Source organism: Raphanus sativus, chromosome 5 (genome assembly GCF_000801105.2).
Source record: "Raphanus sativus cultivar WK10039 chromosome 5, ASM80110v3, whole genome shotgun sequence".
Taxonomy (NCBI): Eukaryota; Viridiplantae; Streptophyta; class Magnoliopsida; order Brassicales; family Brassicaceae; genus Raphanus; species Raphanus sativus.
Window position 1 is genome coordinate 11,325,691 of NC_079515.1, and position 22,585 is coordinate 11,348,275.

At 29.2% G+C, this 22,585-nt stretch overlaps 2 protein-coding genes across 2 annotated transcripts; both read left to right on the forward strand.

Moving 5' to 3' along the window:
• The first annotated feature begins 5,762 nt into the window (after positions 1 to 5,762).
• LOC108859474 (dual specificity protein phosphatase 1) lies at positions 5,763 to 7,463 on the forward strand. Its single transcript, XM_018633379.2, is given in 7 exon segments — positions 5,763 to 5,921; positions 6,117 to 6,264; positions 6,349 to 6,484; positions 6,596 to 6,619; positions 6,622 to 6,715; positions 6,795 to 6,940; positions 7,047 to 7,463. Coding segments are annotated over 7 exon segments (600 nt in total). The 5' UTR covers positions 5,763 to 5,919; the 3' UTR covers positions 7,097 to 7,463.
• Positions 7,464 to 10,287: 2,824 nt separating this feature from the next.
• LOC108857081 (ribosome production factor 2 homolog) lies at positions 10,288 to 12,041 on the forward strand. Its single transcript, XM_018631009.2, has 6 exons — positions 10,288 to 10,472; positions 10,553 to 10,756; positions 10,964 to 11,209; positions 11,305 to 11,547; positions 11,647 to 11,712; positions 11,785 to 12,041. Exons 1-6 carry the CDS (start codon positions 10,404 to 10,406, stop codon positions 11,902 to 11,904), a joined length of 948 nt encoding a protein of 315 aa, XP_018486511.1. The 5' UTR covers positions 10,288 to 10,403; the 3' UTR covers positions 11,905 to 12,041.
• Positions 12,042 to 22,585: the final 10,544 nt, after the last annotated feature.

A 22,585-nucleotide genomic window follows, 5' to 3' on the forward strand; every position in this document is an offset into this window, starting at 1 on the left:
ATTGTTATTAATTTGTTAAGAAAAATTATTAGAATTATTTGTAGTTTCATTTTAAGGGGTTTTGAATAAATAAAAACATAATATAATTTTGTATTGTTACTTTCTGTTTTTATATATTTTAAATACCTTACCCAAAATTTCTTGATATATAATTTAACAAATACAGTATAACTATATAGTGATCCACCTCATTTTTAGTTATTCTGTGTATTTAAGTATGATACATTATTATTAAGTTACAAACTTATTAAATTACAAAAAGTATATATATTTGTAAAATTCTTACTACAATATTTACGGTTCACAATATTTTACGGACGTCCATATTACCCGACACGGTAATGAAATACATAGTTTAAACAATAAACAAAAGTAGTAAAACTGGAACTATAAAATTTAAACTTTCTAAAGTTTGTATATACTAGATATATACTGTAAAACATGCATCCACACAGTAATTGTGCGGGTCAAAATCTAGTTATATTACTAAAACTGAAGTACCTTCGAAAATTATTTGGAAACATGGATAACAATATAAAAATAAGAATATAATTGTTTGGAAACATGAATAATAGTATATTGAGGAAAAAATAATGAGATTATTTTATTTTAAAATTGGAAGTATTTTATATTATAAGAAACTATCTATCTGGATCAACTTTTTAAACATAAGAAAATATCTCAATCTAATTACCTAAAAACCTATTCTGTCTAAAATAATTATTAAAATTTTAAAATTTTTATACATATTTCAAAGCAAAATAATAATTTAAAATTTATTTATATCAAAAATTGATTCAAAATATACACCCTAAGAGATGAACTGAAGTTAGATTGAAACTGAAGTTAGATAACCATTTTAATCTGTCGCACATTGATAAATCTTTATTTAGGGGGTTAAGAGGTTTTTTAAAGTTGAGTAGATTTGATGAATTCGTGCCAAAAATTTTGTATAAATTATCATTGATTGTTATTGATTATCATGAATTTCCATATATAACTTTCTTTCTTCAAAATTTTCCTTCTAATACATATATATGTGTGTGTGTGTGTGTGTGTGTGTGTGTTTTCTAAAAAAACACTTTTTGTGAAATATTGTTATTTGATACTAAAGTAAAATTTTGTTTTATAATAATGATAGTCTTGCTTAATTTTTATTTATATTCTTATGTTTAATATATATATATATATATATATGTGTTCTAAAAATAATTCGTGAAATATAGTTATTTGATACTAAAGTAATCTTTTGATTTTTAATAATGATTGTCTTGCTTAATTTTTATTTATATTCTTATGTTTAATACAAAACTATGAATTTTCTCATAATGTTGTCTCAAATGATTTTGTTATAATTTTCTTTCTTTTACTATCATTCACTTAACAGTAAAAATGTAATACAAAACTTTTATATTTGTGTGTATGTGTGTTTTAATTTTATAGATTTTAAGAATCTTATGAGTGTACATGGTATTTCCAAAGTTGAATATTATGAGTAAAACTAAAGAAAATCCATGTCCCAATAACAAGAAACTTTAATATAGTTACAAAATCTATAAAAGCTAAACTTTTTGAATAACAAGAGATTTACATAGAATTTAAAAGTCCATAAACCAATAACAAAGGATTTTAATAAGATTGTTAAAATCCACATACCAATAATAATGGATTCTCTAAATTTTCTAAATCAATTAAAATTCAACCACCAATAACCCCCCCTTAATATATTATAGTGAGCTAATTAATATGTTTAATCAACCATTTTTTTCTTGACAAAATAATTTGTATACAATAGGAATACTATGTGAAAAATGCAATCTTGTATTAACTATTTTGGAATATGTAAGATTTGGTTTAGAATTGATTTTTAGTCATTTTAAATTTATGCTTCCTAATTTAATTAGTTAATAGGTGGTTGGCCGCGAATTCGCGGATTTAAATATTATATGTAAATATGTGTTATATATAGAATATGTTATATATAGAATGTCGTAAAGTTTTTATAAATTTGATAAAAAAATAACTGATGAACATTTAGTAATAAAAAATACTTGTGAAATTATATATGTAATTATCACATTAACTTCCTCAACACATATTATGCATCTTTTTCGACCTTTTCATTTTTTTGTTTTTTTTGTTCTTTTTATTAAATGTTTTGCTAAATTTTTCCTAATTTTTTACATATTTTCTGCTAAATATTTAATTTTCTCTAAATAGTAATAAATGAACCAAAAATCAATCTTATAATTGTTTTCAATCATAACATTAACTTGTTCACTTTATTATTCGATTTAAGCAATCAATAATTACAATGACCCAATAAATAATCTAGTTATCAAAATGGTTAATAGCAAATATGACACAATTCTATAGTAACAGTTTAATTCTATAAGCCCAATATATATGTTATCTTTGTGTCCAAACAACATTTAATTATTTTTTTAACTCTGCAATTCATGTTGCTATACAAAACTAAAAGATACTTCTACTTTAATAAGATATATATATGAATTTTGTTAGAAAAAGGAAAAATAGAATATATATTAGAATTTTGTAGTCGGTATTCATATCTATTCATCATTTTCCGGATCTCCTTAGTATCTACAGTGTCAGCGATATTGATCATCACCATCCTCTTTACTCTTGTTGCTTACCGTTTCTTCAAGAAGAAAAGAGATGGTATGCCTCCAAGCCCACCATCACTTCCGTTGCTAGGTCACCTTCACCACCTCCTTTTCACTCCACTTCTTCACCACGCTCTTGAAAAGTTTTCTGCAAACACCGGTCCCTACTTTCACATATGGCTCTTCAAGGTTCCCGTTATCGTTGTCTCATCAGCTGCAGTGGCTCAGGATTTTTTCAGAGAAAACGACCTAAACATTTCCTCTTGAGGTATTCCTGCTGTAGATGAGGTCCTTATGTTCGGAATATGGAGTCATCAACTCCCCTTACAGGAAACATTGGAAATTGATTAAGAATCTAATGATGGGAAACTTACTTAGATCGCAAGCTATAGTGAATTCACGAGGAATCCGTGCAGAGGAGCAGCAATGATTCTTCTCAACCCTACTCGATAAGGCAGCAAAGGGTTAGACCGTCAATATGAGTAAGGAAGCGTTTAAGCTAGTGAGCGACGTTATGTGTCAGATGAGTTTGGGAAGGCGATTGAGAGAGGAAGACGGTGAACTGGAGAAGCTGAAATCATTGATGACGGAGTCTAGTAGACTTGTGAAGAAGATGTTCGTCGCAGTGGTGTTTCGGAGGAGATGGATTGGTCGTCTATTGACATTCAAGAGACAGATCATGTTTGTTTCCGCTAAGTTTGACGAATTTCTCGAAAGGATTTTCGAGGAATACCAAGCTGAACCAAACAAAGATCAGAAGAGTGAGATCTTGGATGCATTTTTGCAGGCGAGTGGAGACAAAAATACGGAGTTAAAGGTCACCTGGAACAACATCAAGTCCTTCTATGCGGTACGTGTCCAACTTCTTATTTTTTTTTCTTTTTGTCAACCGACCTAATTGAACTGAGAATAAAAAATAAAAAAATTTAAAGATTTCATTAAGAAAGTAGTTTGGTCTTTTCAATTTGTATAAGCCAACCTAGAACGAGTCTGTTTAGCTAGTAAGCTGAGACATATTGTTAGAGCTTTGTAAAGTCTTATTAATAAGACAATCTCTGTTTCACATTAAATGCAAGTTTTCACATTCACTCTTTGTTTATTCTAAATATTACTCCCTCTGTACCATTTTAAGTGATGTTTAAGGTTTTTACACAATTATTAAGAAAATACAAAATTTTATGCATTTTATCTTGGTGATATAAAAATCACATTAAATAAAACAAGTTTAACCAATAACAAAATAGTACATGATTTTTAATTAGTCACAAAATTTGAATGACATTTAATTGTACCTAGAATAGTGAGAACATCACATATTATGAACCAAAATAAAAATCTTAAAACTTCACTTAAAGTGGAACAGAGAGAGTAACATATATATACATGTTCAATTTTCATCGGAGCTATAGATACATCCGCAACAACAATCACATGGGCGGTAGCTGAGCTACTGAAGAATCGTGAGGTATTAGATAAACTGAGAGAAAATTATGAAACCAAAATCTAACCGGAATTTTAGAATTTTGGTTATTTTTGGAAAATTATGAAACCAAAAATAACCAAAACTGAACTGAACTGATTTTATTTTCAGTTCATTCAGGTGGGATTATGGCTGATCCGAACTAACTGAAACCAAAAAATATCTGAACTGAAAAAGCCGAAAAAACAAAAACCGTAGGGCTAGAAATGATAATCTTCTTTATATTAAAAGTGAAGCATTGCAACATTTTAGTTACGACACATGTCATCACTGGAATGCTTATTAAATTCTCTAGAAAATACGTTGGTCATATATTATATACTTCTCATTAGACACTAACAATAAAATTAATTAACAATCAATAATTAATAATTTTCATTCTTTCATTGAATAAAAACTACGGAATTGCCAAAAGTGAATTGATATACATTTGACATTTAATAATTTTAATAATAAATATTTGATAACAATTTACATATCCTCCATTATTTTTTGTTTAATGTTATATTATCTAAACAAATCAAAAAATCATATTAATCATATAATAAAAATTTATATTTTTTGTATATATTTTATTTTAATTTTTTTTAAAACAACTACTGTTAAAAGTCTCACATTGAAATTTTTGTGATTAATAGTTTAAATTTTTATTACAATAAGACACAAGTCATCATAAAACCATATGAGTAAAAACAATATTTAATAGATATAATAGAAATTCAGATTAATATATATATATATATATATATATATATATATAATTAGGTTTATTCAAAATGTCTTTAACGATTTCTTGTACATTTATATTAGCTAAGAGGTATGATTTTATCAAAATACATAAATATTTTAATTTAAAATTTCGCATAAATATTTAAATTTTTAATTTAAAAATTTTCATTGAACAAGTATTGAGAACTTATTATTTTAGTTTCAAAAAATTTGCATTGAATTTTCAAGAAAGATTATAAATTATTTAAAATATTTAAACTCCCACACTAAAAGTTTTGTTATTTGTGCTTTAATTTCTTTGTTAAAAAATAGAAATGATCATAAACTTTTATGATTAGAAATTTTCATTTAATAGATAGTCATATTAAAAATATACTACATGTACATGTTAATATTATTTAAATCTAATTACATGCAATACAAAATAGAAAACAATAATTTTTTAAATTTCTTTACCAAAATAACTTTAAGTAAAGAAAAGTAATTTCTTTAATATATGTATTTATGTAAATTCAAATATATGCATAACATTTAATTATTACAAATTATCCAATATATATTATTAATTTATTTCATAATATAATATGTAAAAACGTTAAACAAAAATAATAGTAAAAATAATGTGTATATAAAATGTTCAATCCGCGCAAAGTGCAGATCTTAAATTAGTCACTTATTATTTTTGTTATTTTTGTTAAAATAGTCATATGCTATTATTAGATTGTTGAATTCTATTATTGCCTTTTATCTTCGTGTCAAAAATCGCTTTCTGGTCACTGAGGATTTTTATATTGAAGATGGGGCTCCTCTCCATATCGCTTGTGCATAGTGACAATCACACCCTAAATGTTCCTTTGTATCACATCTCTTTTCTATTCTCCTTTTCTATGTGTTAAATAACTAAATTTAAATATTCGGTCCTTAGTAGAAAAGACAAGATAACATTTTGGCCTCTCTGAATTAAACGCATCTTTCCTCTCCTCACATTCCCCCAAAAACCTGGAGAACCATGCACTTGCCAATTTCACCTTCTTTAGTTGTCTCAGTCTCCTTTTACGACACGTTCTTCTTCCTTCTCTTTCAATGTAAGATCTGAACAAATTCAATTCATCTCTTCTTCTTAAATCCGTTTTTAGTTGCAATCATTTTTTCTCAAAGATCATTCATCCAACTTTCACGAGATGATGTGTATTCGTATCTGCCAATTCGATTCTCTATTTTTTTTATCCTTATAATGTGATGTAATCGAGGAATCATTCGATTCCATTTTCCAATTTCAGGAGTTATAGAGACAAAGAATCATCGTCATCTTTAGCAGCAATGAATGAGTATAGCGAGACCGTCAGGAATAAGATACAAGCGCTTGTCCATGTTATTAAAGTCGCTCGTGCCTATAGAGAAGACAACGTCCCTTCCCTTATCCAAGAGGTTCCATTCCACCACTCTCTCTATAGCTAATTTTAATCAACCAATGATTCTTTAATTCTCAGGATTTTTTGTTTTATTTTGCAGGGTCTTTATCTTGGATCCGTAGCAGCAGCTTGCAACAAGAACCTCTTGAAATCCTACAACGTTACTCATATCCTAACCGTAGCTTCCTCCTTGAGACCTGCTCACCCTGACGATTTCATCTACAAGGTTGTTCGAGGTATGGCTATATATATATATATATTGTAAAGGTCTCACCTTTGTTATCTTCTTGTACCTCTTTGAGACGGAGTTTTCGCTTTCCTTCTTGCTTGTATGTTATGCTGAGTAGTTGTGGATAAGGAAGACACAAACTTGGAATGTACTTCGATGAGTGTTTTGATTTCATTGATGAAGCCAAGAAGCTAGGCGGCAGCGTTCTTGTCCATTGCTTCGTTGGCAAATCACGCAGGTTTTGGTTCTGATTGATTTTGAACTTTGTTTAGTTTAACGACAACTCTGTTTCCTGAATGTTCTTTTGCTCCTTGCAGTGTCACTATAGTTGTTGCTTACCTCATGAAGAAACACGGAATGACTTTAACCCAAGCATTGCAACATGTTAAGAGCATTAGACCTGTGGCAAGTCCTAACGCCGGTTTCATCAAGCAATTACAAGACCTCGAAAAGTCTTTACTAGGTAATAATGCCTTATTTTCTATATCTCAACTCATATGCATACTTACCGCGTCTATGACATCTTGGGGTCTTCTGTTTTTGCCATGTCTGTTGTGATTCTAAATTAGAGGATCTTTACTTTGTTCCTATGAAGCAACAACAGGAAAGTAAGATTTGAGTGAGCGGAACTCGTAGCACGTGAGGATGAAAATTAGAGTTGTTGTAGAGGAACAAGGCTGTTTCATGTAAATAACTCTTTACTTGCATCTTCCTCTCTCTCTTTCTCTAAAACAGGAAATCAAGAACCAATTGCACAATGTCAAGCGTGAAGAACCTATCCATATTGTACCTTTGGAGGAAACTTGTATTTTTCACACGGATCATCATATGTTTTGTTGTTTCTCCTTTACAAAATATGGAAATGATTCTGTAATTTTTCACTGTTCATGAATGTCATAGCCTTTAAGGTAAACAAAAAGCAAAAGATAAAATAACCTGTAAATATTTTGAATTATAACATAACAACAACATCTCTTCATATGCTATATATGTACAAGTGATAGTTGTGTTATATACTGTTCATCAGATTCTCAATTGTTGAGCAGTATATATATATATATATATATAGTAGTGTTATCCTGTGCTACACACAAGGTTAAATTTATACTCTTAAATGATTTGATCATGAAATTGTAAAATAATTCTCAATAAAAGAAATATTATTTTAGTCAAATATTCTAAAAACATGATTTCAGATGGCTGCATTCATAGAGAGATTGCATTTAGCTAGAAAATCTTTGTCACCTTTCTCTGGGATTGATTTATCATCTTTGGCAAAAATCTCTATCTTTTGTAATGGCTATACCATTTTTTTCTTACACCTAAAATGAATCATGTTTCTCTAATTTTACAAAAAATCTCTGAAAATATTGTTTTGTACCTTTTTCTCATGTTCATTAACAATTAAGATTTATAACTATTTTCTACTTAAGAATATATGGAAATTTAAATTTGACCTTGTATAAAAATTGGTACTGGCAAATAGATTTCACACATGAGATAAATTCTGACCCTTGCTAAAAATAGATGTAAAAACTTAAAGATTTTAAACATGAAATTAGAATGTGGAGTTTCATGCGTTTCACATGTGTGGCATAAACATTTGGTCTCTTTAGTTTTTCTGTTGAAATAAAGTGTTACTAATGTCAAAACAGATAGTGTTCTTGATATATATAGTACCATGCATGTTCTTTCCGAAATACTAAAATTAATAGTAATTTCATAAGGATAAACCACAAAAAAAAACATATTTGTAAATGCTCAATTTACAGATAAAAGAATCAGAAATACAGATACATTACCGTTGTTGTTGAACTTTTCTTGAACTGTATTTTTTATCGATAACTAAAACTGAATAACCACAAGACCATTTGAGCTATAGATATGCTGTTGATAAGCATCGATATTTTATAATGGAGACGATAGAGAAAAAAAAAGAGAGTAAATCAATATATAAAAGATTATATAGGAGAAGAAAAAAATTTAATATTTTTGGCAATTGATTTTGAACATGGGATGAGATACTCTGAGAAAATTTTGGATAGAGTTGCTGTAAATTAGGGATGAAATATTTTTCAATATTTTATGTTCGTTTTTTAACAGATATTCCATATGTCATAATTTAATTTGTCAAGTTACTTTGAAAATATTGGTTATTCGAGTTATTTTGAAACTTACATATTTTAATGAAACAAAAACAATTTTTGATTTTCTATATTTTCCAAATTTTTTTTTGAATTTCGACGTGTCAGGATTTGATACGCCAAGCGACTTGTGTTTAGTATATAAGGAATATATATTCTCAAATATCCGATCAACTAGTTTTATAACACTGTTTTAAAGTGTTAATTATTTGCATCTTCCTGTAAATAACTTTTAATTATTTGCATCTTCCTCTCTTTCTCTAAAACAATAATGCATCTATTTGATCATTGGAAGACGTTGCTGATGGTATGCTATTAATGAGTGTGCCTAAGATTGTTATCGTCCCTCTTCGATACACAATACAATATCAGTTTTTATGAAATTTCAAGTTTGCTCTTATTTTATGAATGTGGTCCTTATGTTCATAAACACAACGGTACATTCATGATCATAATATATCTTTGTTTATTTATTTTACCAAAATTTTCACAATTTTATGTTCATATTACACTTGAATGATACTATCCTCCCATTCAAGTTTACATCTCTAAGTTATTATAATTTTTATTTTATAAAGTATGATGAAAGAACCAAAAAACATTGAGGTATTTTGAATCGAACAAAGTTTCAGAAAAAGCCCATTTTCCCCAGAAATCAAAGGATTCACCACACATACAAATACCAAAAAACAATTTTCATTTTTTTTGTTTAGATCGAGTTTTCATATGCGAAAAATAAAAATTTAAGGTAGATTAATTGCTCTCATATATTTCTGTTTTAGATTCATGTTAGAAAATTTTGTGAAACAATGAAATATTAGAATACATATCTAATCTGCCCACTAATTACTCTGATATATATGTTCACACAGAGACTAAAATAACAAAGATCAAGATTTTTCAAGAAAGATCAGCCCAAAACTAAACAAATAGTTAAGACACAAATCTAATGTTTTTTTATCTTGTTGGTAAAAAGTTTCATAAGAACTCTTGAATTATCTCAATTTTTCTTTCACCCAGGAATAAATGAATGTACAAAGTAAGCACATCAAAAATGACACATTACATGTTCTAGAACTATTTAGAGAAAATTTAAATTACTTTTATAACCTTATACATATATGATTTATAAATATTCACAAATTTTCAAGAAATTATGATTTTCGTTTAAAATCACGTCTTTCCATAGAGTATAATACATTTTATAGTTTAAAGGAGTGAAAACCTAATCGTTCATACCGAAACCAAACAACAATTGCAGAAATAAAACACAATTAATCTTACCGAAACCAAAAAAATAGAAGAAATTAAAATCTAAATGTATATACCAATAAATCGATTATTTCTTTCGCCATCAAAACATTTTGTCGTGTTTACAGAATTGACCACAACCATTTTTTGGTTAATGTTAATTTTGATAGCTAATGTAATTTATTTGAAACTAAATTTAATTTAGACTGAAAAGATCACCATAATATCTGTGAAAAATGTTTAGGTTGAAATATGTGCATTTTTGGTTGAAAAATCACCATAATAAAATCAATTACAAAAGAAAAAAAGAAATTAAAAAAGCTAATTGGGTAAACTTTCATGGGCCGTCTTAATACTGGATTGAATAAGTGTGGGTTTCATTTAAAAGAGACTATTTTGCTTAGATATTTGAAGTTAAAACCCTAGTCTCCTCCTCCTCCTCCTCCTCCTCCTCCTCTTCATATCATTTGAATTGAAAAACCTCTTTCTTCCTCTGAGCCGAGCCGTCGCTTTGCAGGAAAATCACCAGTCATGATGGAAATACGAACTCCGAAGACCCACAAAGCCAAGCGTGTACTCGAAAAGCGAGCTCCTAAGTTGGTGAGGAACAACGAATCATGATTTGAGATGTGTCTTCTTGTTATGGTGTATCTGTTAAGTTAGCGACTTTGTGTGTGCAGGTTGAGAACGGGAAGAAGACATTGATACTTCACGGAACAAAGACGAGCGCTACAGTTAGCTCTGTGTTGATGGAGCTGTACCGTTTGAAGAAGGGAGGTGCCATCAAATACTCGAGGAGGAATGAGAACATTAGGCCCTTTGAGAGTGGAGGTGAAACCTCTCTCGAGTTCTTCTCTCTCAAGACCGACTGTAGCATCTTTGTGGTAAGCGCCCAGCTCCTCCGTGTTATTTATGCTTGTCATTATTGAGCATAGTTTTTGGTTATCTAATTAATTTTCTTTGAGGGTATGAATATGCTAATGATTCAACCTTGCTGTCTATAGTTCATTCCCTTACGTGATAAATTGGTAGAAGATGATAAGCTTAGTTGGTCTCGTCCATTTGATAAATTGGTGGATGTTATGTTGCAGTATGGGTCTCACACAAAGAAAAGACCTGACAATCTGGTGCTGGGCAGAATGTATGATCACCATGTCTACGATCTTATAGAAGTTGGGATTGAGAACTTTAAATCTCTGCTTTCCTTTTCCTACGACAAGAAGATTGCACCTCATGAAGGATCAAAGCCTTTTATTTGCTTTACTGGAGAAGGTTTTGACAATGTACCTGAGCTCAAGCAGCTTAAAGAAGTCCTCACTGATCTCTTTCGGGGCGAGGTAAGTTTTTTTTTTTTACGTGTTTCCCCGTACGGCCTAAGTTTCTGTTACGTGTTTGACCCTTATGGCAGAAGTTGAATTTATTTGGTCTGCAGGTTGTGGAGAATCTAAATCTTACTGGACTAGACCGTGCTTACATATGCACAGCGATATCACCTACTAAGGTTTTTCTTACTCACTGCGCTATTAAGCTTAAAAAGTCAGGGACCATCGTGCCTAGGATAGAGCTTGTTGAAGTTGGTCCATCCATGGACTTGGTTATCCGTCGTAACCGTCTTCCCAACGAAGGCCTAAGGAAAGAAGCCATGAGATCATCTAAAGATAAGCCCAAGAAGAAGGTACTCTTACAACATTTTCTTTTGTTTTTCTTGTCTTGTTTCCTTTTAAGTTTGGTAGAAACGAAACAACCGATGAATCATTCTTTGTTTGTTCTACAGGTGAAGAATGTTGATCAAAATGATGTGCTAGGGAAGTTAGGGAGGGTTTATATTCCTGAGCAGGAGGTAAAGAATGAACATACATAATATGCATTAGCAGATCCCCAAAACTGATCGTTTCATTGTCTTTGTGTCCAGGTTGGAAAAATTCCATTGGCTGATAAATCCAAGGGAGTGAAGAGAGAGCGAAGAGAGGGTAAGCTGAAGAAGAATAAGGAAGAAGGCTCTGCTTCCAAAAAGCTAAAAGAGTCTGAGTAACTCACTATACCCACTACATCAAACGACAGATGAGACGATTTTGCAATGTAACATGTGTGTTTTTTTTTCCATGAGAATCTATTTCTAAATGTTTTATTATACGCCAATATTTATCAGAGACTGTTTTGTTTTGTTAAGTTCCTGCAGCCAAAGAAGAGTATTATTACTAGTAGGAGTTGAAAACACATTTTTCTCTTCTCAGATTACTACAATAGAGAAGAAGTTTGTTTCTTTGGTTAAGGGAATGTCGGAATCAAACTTCGAACCAATCTTTGAACAAGTTGGTGTTCATAAATAATACAAACTAGATTATGACCCGCGCTTTGGAAGCGCGGAATATTTTACGATGAAATTTTTTACTAATAACTTAACAAATATTTTGGTAACTTTTAAAGAGTGTATTTAAAATATTTTTACATTTAAATCAGTGTTTCTAAATTCAACCTGATTGTGATTATACCGGTTAATCCGGAGATCTGACAATTCAATTTAGATTTTTAAAATATTCATATTAACAAAAATCACTAAAATTCGAGACTTACCGATTGAACTGATGGATGACCAATATGTAATCTCATTTGATTTAAATTGTAATAGTTTCATAATTTTTAATCTTATAATCCAAATTTTAAAATTTATTATTTTGCAATTTATGAAATTATGATGTTTCTACAAAATTTTAAAGAGAAAATGATAGATATAAAATATTAAGATTAATTATTGTATTGTTTGGAAACATTGATAGTAGTATAAAATATATTATTTGGAAACATTGATAGTAGTAAGAAATAAGTATATTGTTTGGAAACATGGATAGTAGTATAAAGAAATGAACATTAATGATTTAATGTAGGTTTAACTATAAAGTATAAATGTGTATTTAATTTAAAAACTTACAAAATAAATGTTAGGTCCAACAGAATGTTTCTGTTTTAATAAGATAGATTTAGAAAATTTAAAAGAATTTACGATATGATTTTATTTTCGTGTTGTCAAACATCAATAACTTGGTTTCCAGTGGAACTTCTGAAATTGTTCACATTCAGCATCATTTCCTTTTAGTATGTGAAAGTTGTAAAAGTGATTCAAGTAAAAAGTTGTAAAAATGATTCAATAGATAAGAACACGTCCTCTCTTCACTTTTAGGGTGAATATTCTTACGTTCTTATAAAGGAAAGTGATCATTTAAATCACGAATTTTCGAATTTGTTTTAAAAAAAACACGAATTTTCATATTTAAAGCACCAATTTTTTTATTGACAAACAATTTTACTCATAAACTTCCATTGACAATATTAGTTATATCATTAGTCAACAGTTATAGTTGACTAACACTAAAGCTAAAATAAATTTTAAAGTTGATGATTTTTTTGGCCTAAATATAAATTATCTAATTTTTAGAATAAATTATTTAGTAACTAGAATTTTTTATAAAAATAAATATTGAATAAATAAAATATAATTTTTATTATTTTCTTGAAATGAAAAATTAAATAATTTTATTATGTTCTCAAATAGTTAGTTAACATATCATTATTTTAATAATTATTTATTAAAAACATTATAAAGAATAATTATGTCAGTTTTGTAACTATTCGTAGAGTTTGGATTATGTTTCATAATTTTATTGCCAAAGTTGATATCTTTTTGACAAATTATATAAATAATTTTTATTATTAGTGTTATATTTATCAAAAATATATTTTCAATATTTAATATTTAATCTTTTGGAGAAACGTTGATTTATATTTTTGTCAAAGATACCAACATGTTGCATAAGATGTTTACATGAAACATAATCCAAACTCTATAAATAGTTACAAAACTGACATAATTATTTTTTATATTTTTTAATAAATAATTATTAAACTAATGATATGTTAATTAACTATTTTAGAATATAATGAAAATTATTTAAATTTTCGTTTGAAGAAAATAATGAAAATTATTTTCTATTTATTCAATATTTATTTTTATAAAAAAATTCTAGTTACTAAATAACTTATTCTAAAAAGTTAGATAATTTATATTTGGGCCAAAAAAAATCATTAACTTTATAACATATTTTAGGTTTACTGTTAGTCAACTATAACTGTTGACTAACGATATGATTAAAATGATATGGTCAATAGAAGTTTATGACTAAAATGACTTGTCAACGAAAGTTGGTGCTTTAAATGGTCCAAATGAAAGTTCGTGTTTTTTTCCAAACAAATTTGAAAGTTCGTATTTTTTTCCAATCAAATTTGAAAATTCGTGATTTAAATGACAATTTTCCCGTTTTTATAATTAATTATTCATCATTTAGGCAAAAGAGTTGGGCTTAAGTTTATAATAGAGTAGGACGGAAAGTCCAAAATGTTAAGATGATGATTATTTTGTATGTTTTATTTTACCTACCAACTTTTAAGTGATATGGATTGATCCATATTTGAGTTCAAAACCTAACAAAGCTTTTATTCAGTTAAATGTCTCCATCTTCCACACTAGGCTTATACCTACTTCTAAATTTAAACCTACCCTAAGCACCGTTTCTCTAAAAAGTTTTATATGACGCATTTCAAACCAAATAACATTGAACTTAACCATGATTTCAAACAAAACTCAAATCGATAAGAAAAATGTACATAATTTAGCAAATGAAACAATTGAAAACCAATGTTCCAGTTCTTAATCGCCACTTATTGATATCAAATGTTACCAAACTGAGAAGTCGAATATAGACGGCTAATTTTTTCTTTTATATCTTTTATGAACAATTTCTGGTTTCACTAGTAGATTCAGCAACTAATAGGATTTTGTTATTTTCGTATTCAATATCTCAAAAAAAAACAAAATATTGTCAGATTATATTATGTTTTTAAAATAAAATGATAAAAATAAATAAAAAATAGTAGTATTTGCGGAAAAAAAAAAATTTCTAAAATATTTTAACGTAATCAGCAAAATATTAAATCATAAACCCTTGGATAAACCATAAGCCATTGGATAAATCTTAAACCCTAAATCAAAAACATGTAAACACTAAATCTTAAAAAAAATAAACCCTTAATCATGAACCCTAAACTTTTGGATATTTAGGATTTAGAGTTTATTGTTTAATATTTAGGGTTTAATGTTTTATGCTAGGTTTAATATGTTTTGCTCACGGCGTTAGAGTATTTAAAAAATTATCTTTTTCTTTATCAACTATTACTATTTTATTTATTTTTATCCAAGAGTTTAGAAATTAGAATTAAGAGTTTAGTGTTTTTAAGATTTAGTATTTAGTATTCAGTGTTTTGATTTAGGGTTTAGGATTTATGCAAGGGTTTATAGTTTATCCAAGGGTTTAAAATTTACTCAAGTCTTTAGAGTTTATCCAAAGATATATGATTTAGGGTTTAGTGTTTTGCTGACGACGTTAAAAATATATTAAAAAGGATTTTTTTTGGTAATTATTACTAGTTTTTATTTATTTTTTACTTTTTATTTTAACAAAATATATAACTTGACAATATCTTGTTTCTTTTTTTTTTAAAGATATCGAATATAAAATAACAAAATTTTATTGGTTAGTGAACCCAAAAATAACTCATCTTTTATTGTTTTATGCCATTTAACTTAGTTTTAAGTTGAGCATTTTGTTAACACAATATGTAGTATATAAACATTTCATTTTTAGTGATACTTATATATATTGAAGTGAGCTGTAAATGGAGTGAAACTGGATTGTCTTATCTAGAGGTTGGTAAATGGGAATTTAGGACATAAATTTTCCCAGATATATCAAATTGAAAATGAAATTATATATTCATTAGAAAACATATTAATAAAAACCAATATTTGTCCCATTTTAGTCTTATATTCAAATTTAAAACGGATGGGAAAGAAATGAGAATTGAGACAACTGAAAATAATCCTCAATAAACTCTGTGTTATAATGGATGATAAGAGCACCTTTTTCTGAACAAACAAATAGAATTTTTTTTTCCTTAATTTATTTTTTAACAAACAAATAGAATTACATGAGATTTTCTTTAAAAATGTAAGAAGTGCAATTATCCTGATTAAGTATTATAATTTGCACCGGTTTACTATTTTCAGCAATTATCCGCTCAGCACACAGGCTCATATGTAACTATATGTACCTACACAAACAGATAATATATGTTTAGCCACTTTTTGTAATGACAGAAACTAATCCCTATCCTATCCACATTTTAAAGGTTAGAATGTTTACAAGAGTTGGGCAAAAACACTGAATTGAAAGAATCGAACCGAACTCGTTCCAAAAATGTAGTATCAAACATGAATCGAAATTGATTAAATATCTGAATGTATTTAAGATTTTGGTATTTAAAAAATAAAAATTGAACTCGACCCGAACCAAAGTATTTCGGATACCCGAACGTATCTGAATAGATTTGTATACCTAAATATAATAATTATTTTTAGATTTAGTGCATATTAAAAACATCCAAAATATATAAGATACTTTTAAATTGTCCAAAATATTTGAAAATATATAAAAATAATCAAAAATAAATATCTAAAATAAATAAAGTATACTCAAAATACCAAAAATACTTAAACTATTTATTGATTCTCTATCCAAATATTCAAACCAAACCAATTTATATATTAAGTTTAATTATTTTTACATATGTTATTAAAATTTATATGTAATATGTTGTTTTTATAGTTTTGAGAAATTTAAATTATATAATGAATCTTAAAATTTTAACAAATAATTTAAATGGGTTATCCGAATTCAAACCCGCAAAAATCCAAACCGAATCCGAACAAAAATTTAAAAATATCTGAATAGACAGAAATCTTTAATTCTGCATATCCGAAACCCGAATAAATCCAAACTAAATCCGAATGGATATCCGAACGTCCACCCAAAATGTTTACTCATTAATTTATATACTTGTTCTATTATATTTTTATGTATAATAATAAACAAGTATTGCGAGAAACACCTTCGCAAGTCCCTAATATATTAATTATTATGCTGTTTGGAACATTTTTATTAATCTATACGCGTAGAAAGACCGTCTATTTGTATCACAAGTTTAGACATGATGCATGCACATACCCGTATACGCAATCGGTGGTAACTTGAAAACAATTTGACTTAAAATCTCCATTAACCAAAATTTTAAATAAACACCGATTTTTATCATATTAATTAATAATTTCTATCTGTTCATAAATTTTAAATTTTGAAGTCAACGAGACCACACGCATATTTTTGAACATGTAATGTAAATTCAATAGAAAGTTACACAAATAATTAGCTTTAGTGAAAATATAATAAAACATCTCTTTCATAAGGATTCTTAATAAAATTTTAAAATTTACTGATTAATAAATTGAAGTTTATTGGGTTTCTAACTTTCGGTCAACCTTGAGTTTATTGGATTTCCATATCTCTATGTGATGTGTCATGTTAATTATATGATTAGCAGAAATTAACATAGCTCAATAAAACATGATATTCATTTCTTAAAATAACTAATATATAGATCCTATTTTTTTAAATGAGAAAACGAGTATTTAAATATCGAATTTACTCAAATTTGCCAAAAAAAATTCAGATTCTTTATTAATCAGAAAAATACCAAACTTATCTTGTTCTAGCCAAAATATATGAGTTTAGTCAAAAATAATTATACTTAGTCAGCGGTTTACTGTTCACGACGACATAAACTACGCGTTTTAAAAATTAGAAACATGTAACACAATTCCCAAATCAAAATCAGAAGAACCCTAAACCCACAAATTAATTTCTCACCTCTATATTCTCTCTGTTTGCTTCAGAGGCTAAAATCAAGTAAGATATGGACAATACGAGAAGGAAACACTTACATGTCCGTTGTCAACAAGATCGAGAACCCAAACCTCCACCTGTAGTTGAAAGCAACAAGATTGAGGGTCACCAAAAGCAGCGTGAACCTATTCCCGGTGATGATTTTGAAGCCATTATTGATGATTCTGATGATGAGTTGGTAGAAGAAGTTGAAGAAAATGTCGTTGAAGAAGAAGAAGTTGGTGTTGTTCAAATTGAAGAAGAAGCTTGTGAAATGTTATCTACACAATTTGGGGATATCACAAAGAACAATGAAGGAAATGATGATGAAAGTGGAGATGAAGATTGTTGGAAGGAGGAAAATATACTTGATCTTATATCATCAGATGATGAAGAAGAAGATGCGTAGAGGGAGGCTCGGGAGGATGAAGCATCAAGTGATGAAGTTTTAGCATTGGGTAAAACGTTTTTTCTACGTCTAAATTCAAACAAGATCTTTTGAGGTATTCATTGAAAACAAATGACACCAAGTTATACATTTAAACACAATTGAAGCTTGGAGATTTTTGCTCGGAAACATAGTATGATTGTCCTTGGAGAGTGTATTGTTCATATGAGAAGAGGAAGCATAAGCTGCAGATAAATGTCTATATCAAATGAGCATTCTTGTGTATGGTCTGGCCACTCCAAATGTTGAAGAGTTCATTTATTTCTCAGTTGTTTTCTGAAAGATTAAGGTTGAATTTAAAGCTTACGGCTCTATAGATTGGTGAAGAGATCAAACGGACTTACAAGTTGACAGTAACTGATGAGCAATGTCGAAAGGTGAAGACTAAAGTCACTAGAGAAAGACGAGCAAGCCATGGGTCATTTTTCATGCATTTGGAATTATGAAGCCGAACTTCGTAAGACTAATTCATGCACCATTACTGAGATAATTACCATTCTAGGAGCAACACCAAGAAGTAAGCAAATGTTTGATCGCTTCTATGTATGTTTTGAAGCACAACGATCAGCTTGGACGTCCACTTGTAGACAAATCATAGGTCTTGACGGAGCTTTTCCAAAATGGGATGTGAAGAACCAATTGATTGCTGCTGTTGGAAGAGATGAAGATAATCGAATTGTGCCAATTGCTTGTGCTGTTGTCGAGATAGAAATGATATTAACTGGAAATGATTTGTCAATCATCGTAAGATGGATTTAGATCTTGGTGATGCAAGCAACTTCACAATCATATCTGACAAGCAAAAGGTAAAGCTATACATTATGTTCTTCAGTCGTTCTCGCTTAACAGCAAAATAATAAGACTATTAATATGTTGTTCTCGTTTTTTTTGAAGGCTTTAATAAGAGTTGTTCATCTAGAGCTTCCTAATGCAGAACTTCGAATGTGTGCAAGACACATTCATGGAAATTGGAAGAGAGACAACCATGATCCACAGCTAGAGAGATTATTCTGGAAAATAGTTCGCAGTTACACTTTAAGAGACTTTCAAAAGAAAATGAATGAGATTAAGAGGTACAATGCAATGACACATCAAACCCTTCAAGTCACCAATCCTCACACTTGGTCGTGGGCTTTCTTTAAGGTTGGTTCATGTTACAATGATAATCTGAACGACCTTAATGAATCTTTCGATAAAACAATCCGTGAGGCTAGGCAAAAACCACTTCTTGAATGCTAGAGGAAATTAGGAGACAATGAATGGTTCGCACAGAAAAACGATCTATAATTTCTAATATGTTGAAGACTAGATTCACTAAACGAGCTCATGTTGCAATAGAATCTACTATATCTAACGGTCAAGATTAAGATTGTATTAGATATATGGCTACAGGTAATGTCTTCAAACTTGAAGACCATGGCTGCTATTATAGTGTTGATATGAATCTGAAAACTTGTGATTATGGGATGCGGCAACTAAATGGAATTCCATGCCATCATGCCGCTTGTGTGTTCTCCGGAGAAAAGTAGAGAGTGGATGACTACGTTTCAGATTACTACACTACTATAAGATGGAGAAAGACTTATGAGCATAGTATTAGGCCTTTTGAAGGGATGAAATTATGGCCGACTTTGAAAAGGTTACATGTCTTGCCTCCACCAATAGGTTAGGAAATCGAGGAAATCCAAGTAATTATGCTAGAAAGAAAAGCGCCAATGAATCATCTTCACAATCAACAAGTAAGGCTAAGCTAAGTCGTGATAAGTGCATTATGACTTTTTCAAACTGCAGAGAAGAAGGGTATACCAAGGTTAGTTGTTCAAATCCGAGGGTAGAATCTGAACCAAAATGACCACGAGGCCGGTCAAGGAAGGATCAGATATTCTTATGTTGTTCTCATTATGTTTTCACTTTTACATGATATTGATATTGTAACGTTCCGACCGCCCACGGCTAATGGACCACCAATTCCCGCTCTCTCGGTCCGTGGGCCCCATCCCGTTCCAGCGATCGGTCCGTTAATTTTTCCAAATGTTCGAAATCAATGTTTACTGATCCTGCAATCACCACCCGACCTTTACCCGTCTTTGACCTCACTTACACGGTATCGCGAATCACTTCTGGATATATCACCCATCTTTTCACTACTCCAGCCCAAGCACGCTTAACTCTGGAGTTCTAAACGGATGTGTGATGGAAAAGTTAAGTCAACTTTGGTGACATAGGTAGCCAAATCAATTATCTTAAGCTTTTTAACATATCACAACTCGGAATGTTACGATTCACCTCCTCTCAAAGAAAGCTCTGATACGGCTAACCAGCTCTGATACCACTTGTAACGCCTTGACCGCCCACGGCTAATGGACCACCCATGCCCGCTGTCTCGGCCTGTGGACCCCATCCCGTTCCAGCGATCGGTCCGTTAATTTTTCCAAAGACTCAAGTCATTGTTTACTGACCTTGAAATCACCACCCGACCTTTTCCTGTGCTTTGACCTCACTTACACGGTATCGCGAATCACTTCCCGATAGGTCACCTATCTTTTCAGTACTCCAGCCCAAACACGCTTAACTCTGGAGTTCTAAACGGATGTGTGACGGAAAAAGTAAGTCAACTTTGGTGATATAGATAGCCAAATCAATTATCTTAAGCATTTTCACATATTACAGCTCGGGATGTTACAGATATGCTATGTGTTTGTATAGGACGCAGAGTTACAACTTGGTTCACAGGGAGGATCAAAACTTGGTTCACAAAGAGGATCACAACTTAGATAATGAAAATGATGTTTCTATTATTTTGTTGTGTTAGTTATTTTATCATTTATAAAACTTTAATTTCATATGTATTCTAAAAATATGTGTGTTTTAGTGTTTTCAATGTGATCTACAAACACCACTCCCACAAAAACGAAGGGAGACCTAACATTCTAAAGTCCTCTTTTATTGTTGAAATGTAACATGAAAAATAACATGAAAAATAAATAGCTGACTAACTACAATTATTTTTGACTAAACTCATGTCTAAATTGGTTAGGTGTTAGTTTTGTATTTTTTTGGATAAATGAAAAATATATTTTTGATAAATTAAGTAAGTTCGGTATTTAAATGTCTGTTTTGTCATTTTAAGCTATAAAAGATAATGAAATTTGTATCACTGCTGGTTAGAAAGAGTAAGTAAAATTTATGTAAACTTTCATTTCTAGAAACCGATGAGCTATCTTTGGTTTACCATTAAAATTTTAATAGTAATTACGCACTAACCGTTACTCTGTATATGTTGTCTTACTAGGAGTTTTTCTGCGCCATGCGCAGATATAAAGATTTAAAAATATTTTTATATAAATAAATTTTCAATTTTCAGTATTTAAATTTAAATTTTATTAGTTAAATAGTAAAACCATAATGTACTTTTTCTAGTTTGATTTATTCAAGTTTACTTTAACTTTTTAATTTTATTTTATTTAAATTGTAATAATAATAATTAAAAATTTATAGAGTTATTTTATTCAGTTAACTTTTATTTTTAAATTAATTCTAGTAAATATATACATTAATATAAATAACATATATAAGTTGATTAATATATAATTATAACTATACTTATTTTGATAATAAAAATATGATACATAAATTGATGGAAAAAAATTCGTAATTATTATTTATATATATAATTATATTATTTTAATAAATATAGAAAATTTATTAGTATTACCATATTTCTAAAATCTTACCAAAATGGATACTTTTAGAAAAATAATATTTTGATATAAAATCTATTAATTATTGTTATATTACGAAACTTTGCCAAAAATATGAATCTTTATATAGAAAATAATTATTACTATATTTAAGAAATCTTACAAAAACATAAATCTTAATTTATAAATTTTTACATGTCACAATTAGATCGATACCATGTCATATTTCTTTTAAGTCATATCATCATTCTGGTGAGAATAATTGTAGTGATGACAGATGTACAAATCATTTCGTAAGGGATTCTAAATTCTGGTTCCTGGTTTATTCATGCAAATTTTGAAACATTGAGGAATGTCAGTCCACACATATTATTAAGAATGTTGTTACTATCAGTCTATCACCATCATCACTTTTAGTTTTTCAGAAAATTTTCAGCAATTTATCAAATTGAAACTTTAGACTAGTTAATGATGACTAACCGCACGCTCATATCAACAATGAGCAACGACTTGCGCAATCATAAGTTGTTTATTATCATGTGCCAACAATTCTCATCAGAGTTGTTTTCCCTTTGAAAATCTAAGCTATTTATTTGGATATAATATGTGTTTTGTAGTATAATGGATCTTTATCGTTCCATTTATTACTAACATCGCCTAACAGTATACTAGCAATATAACGTTATTTCCACTATAATATTTTTTCATAATGCCATAATAATTAGTCATCTATAC

Bases quoted from the DNA above. Each gene is read 5' to 3' on its own strand.
- LOC108857081 (XM_018631009.2), top strand. From the start codon at position 10,404: ATGATGGAAATACGAACTCCGAAGACCCACAAAGCCAAGCGTGTACTC. The intron at 11,548-11,646 runs GTACTCTTACAA...TTTGTTCTACAG, and splicing joins AAGATAAGCCCAAGAAGAAG to GTGAAGAATGTTGATCAAAA. The intron at 11,713-11,784 runs GTAAAGAATGAA...CTTTGTGTCCAG, and splicing joins TTTATATTCCTGAGCAGGAG to GTTGGAAAAATTCCATTGGC.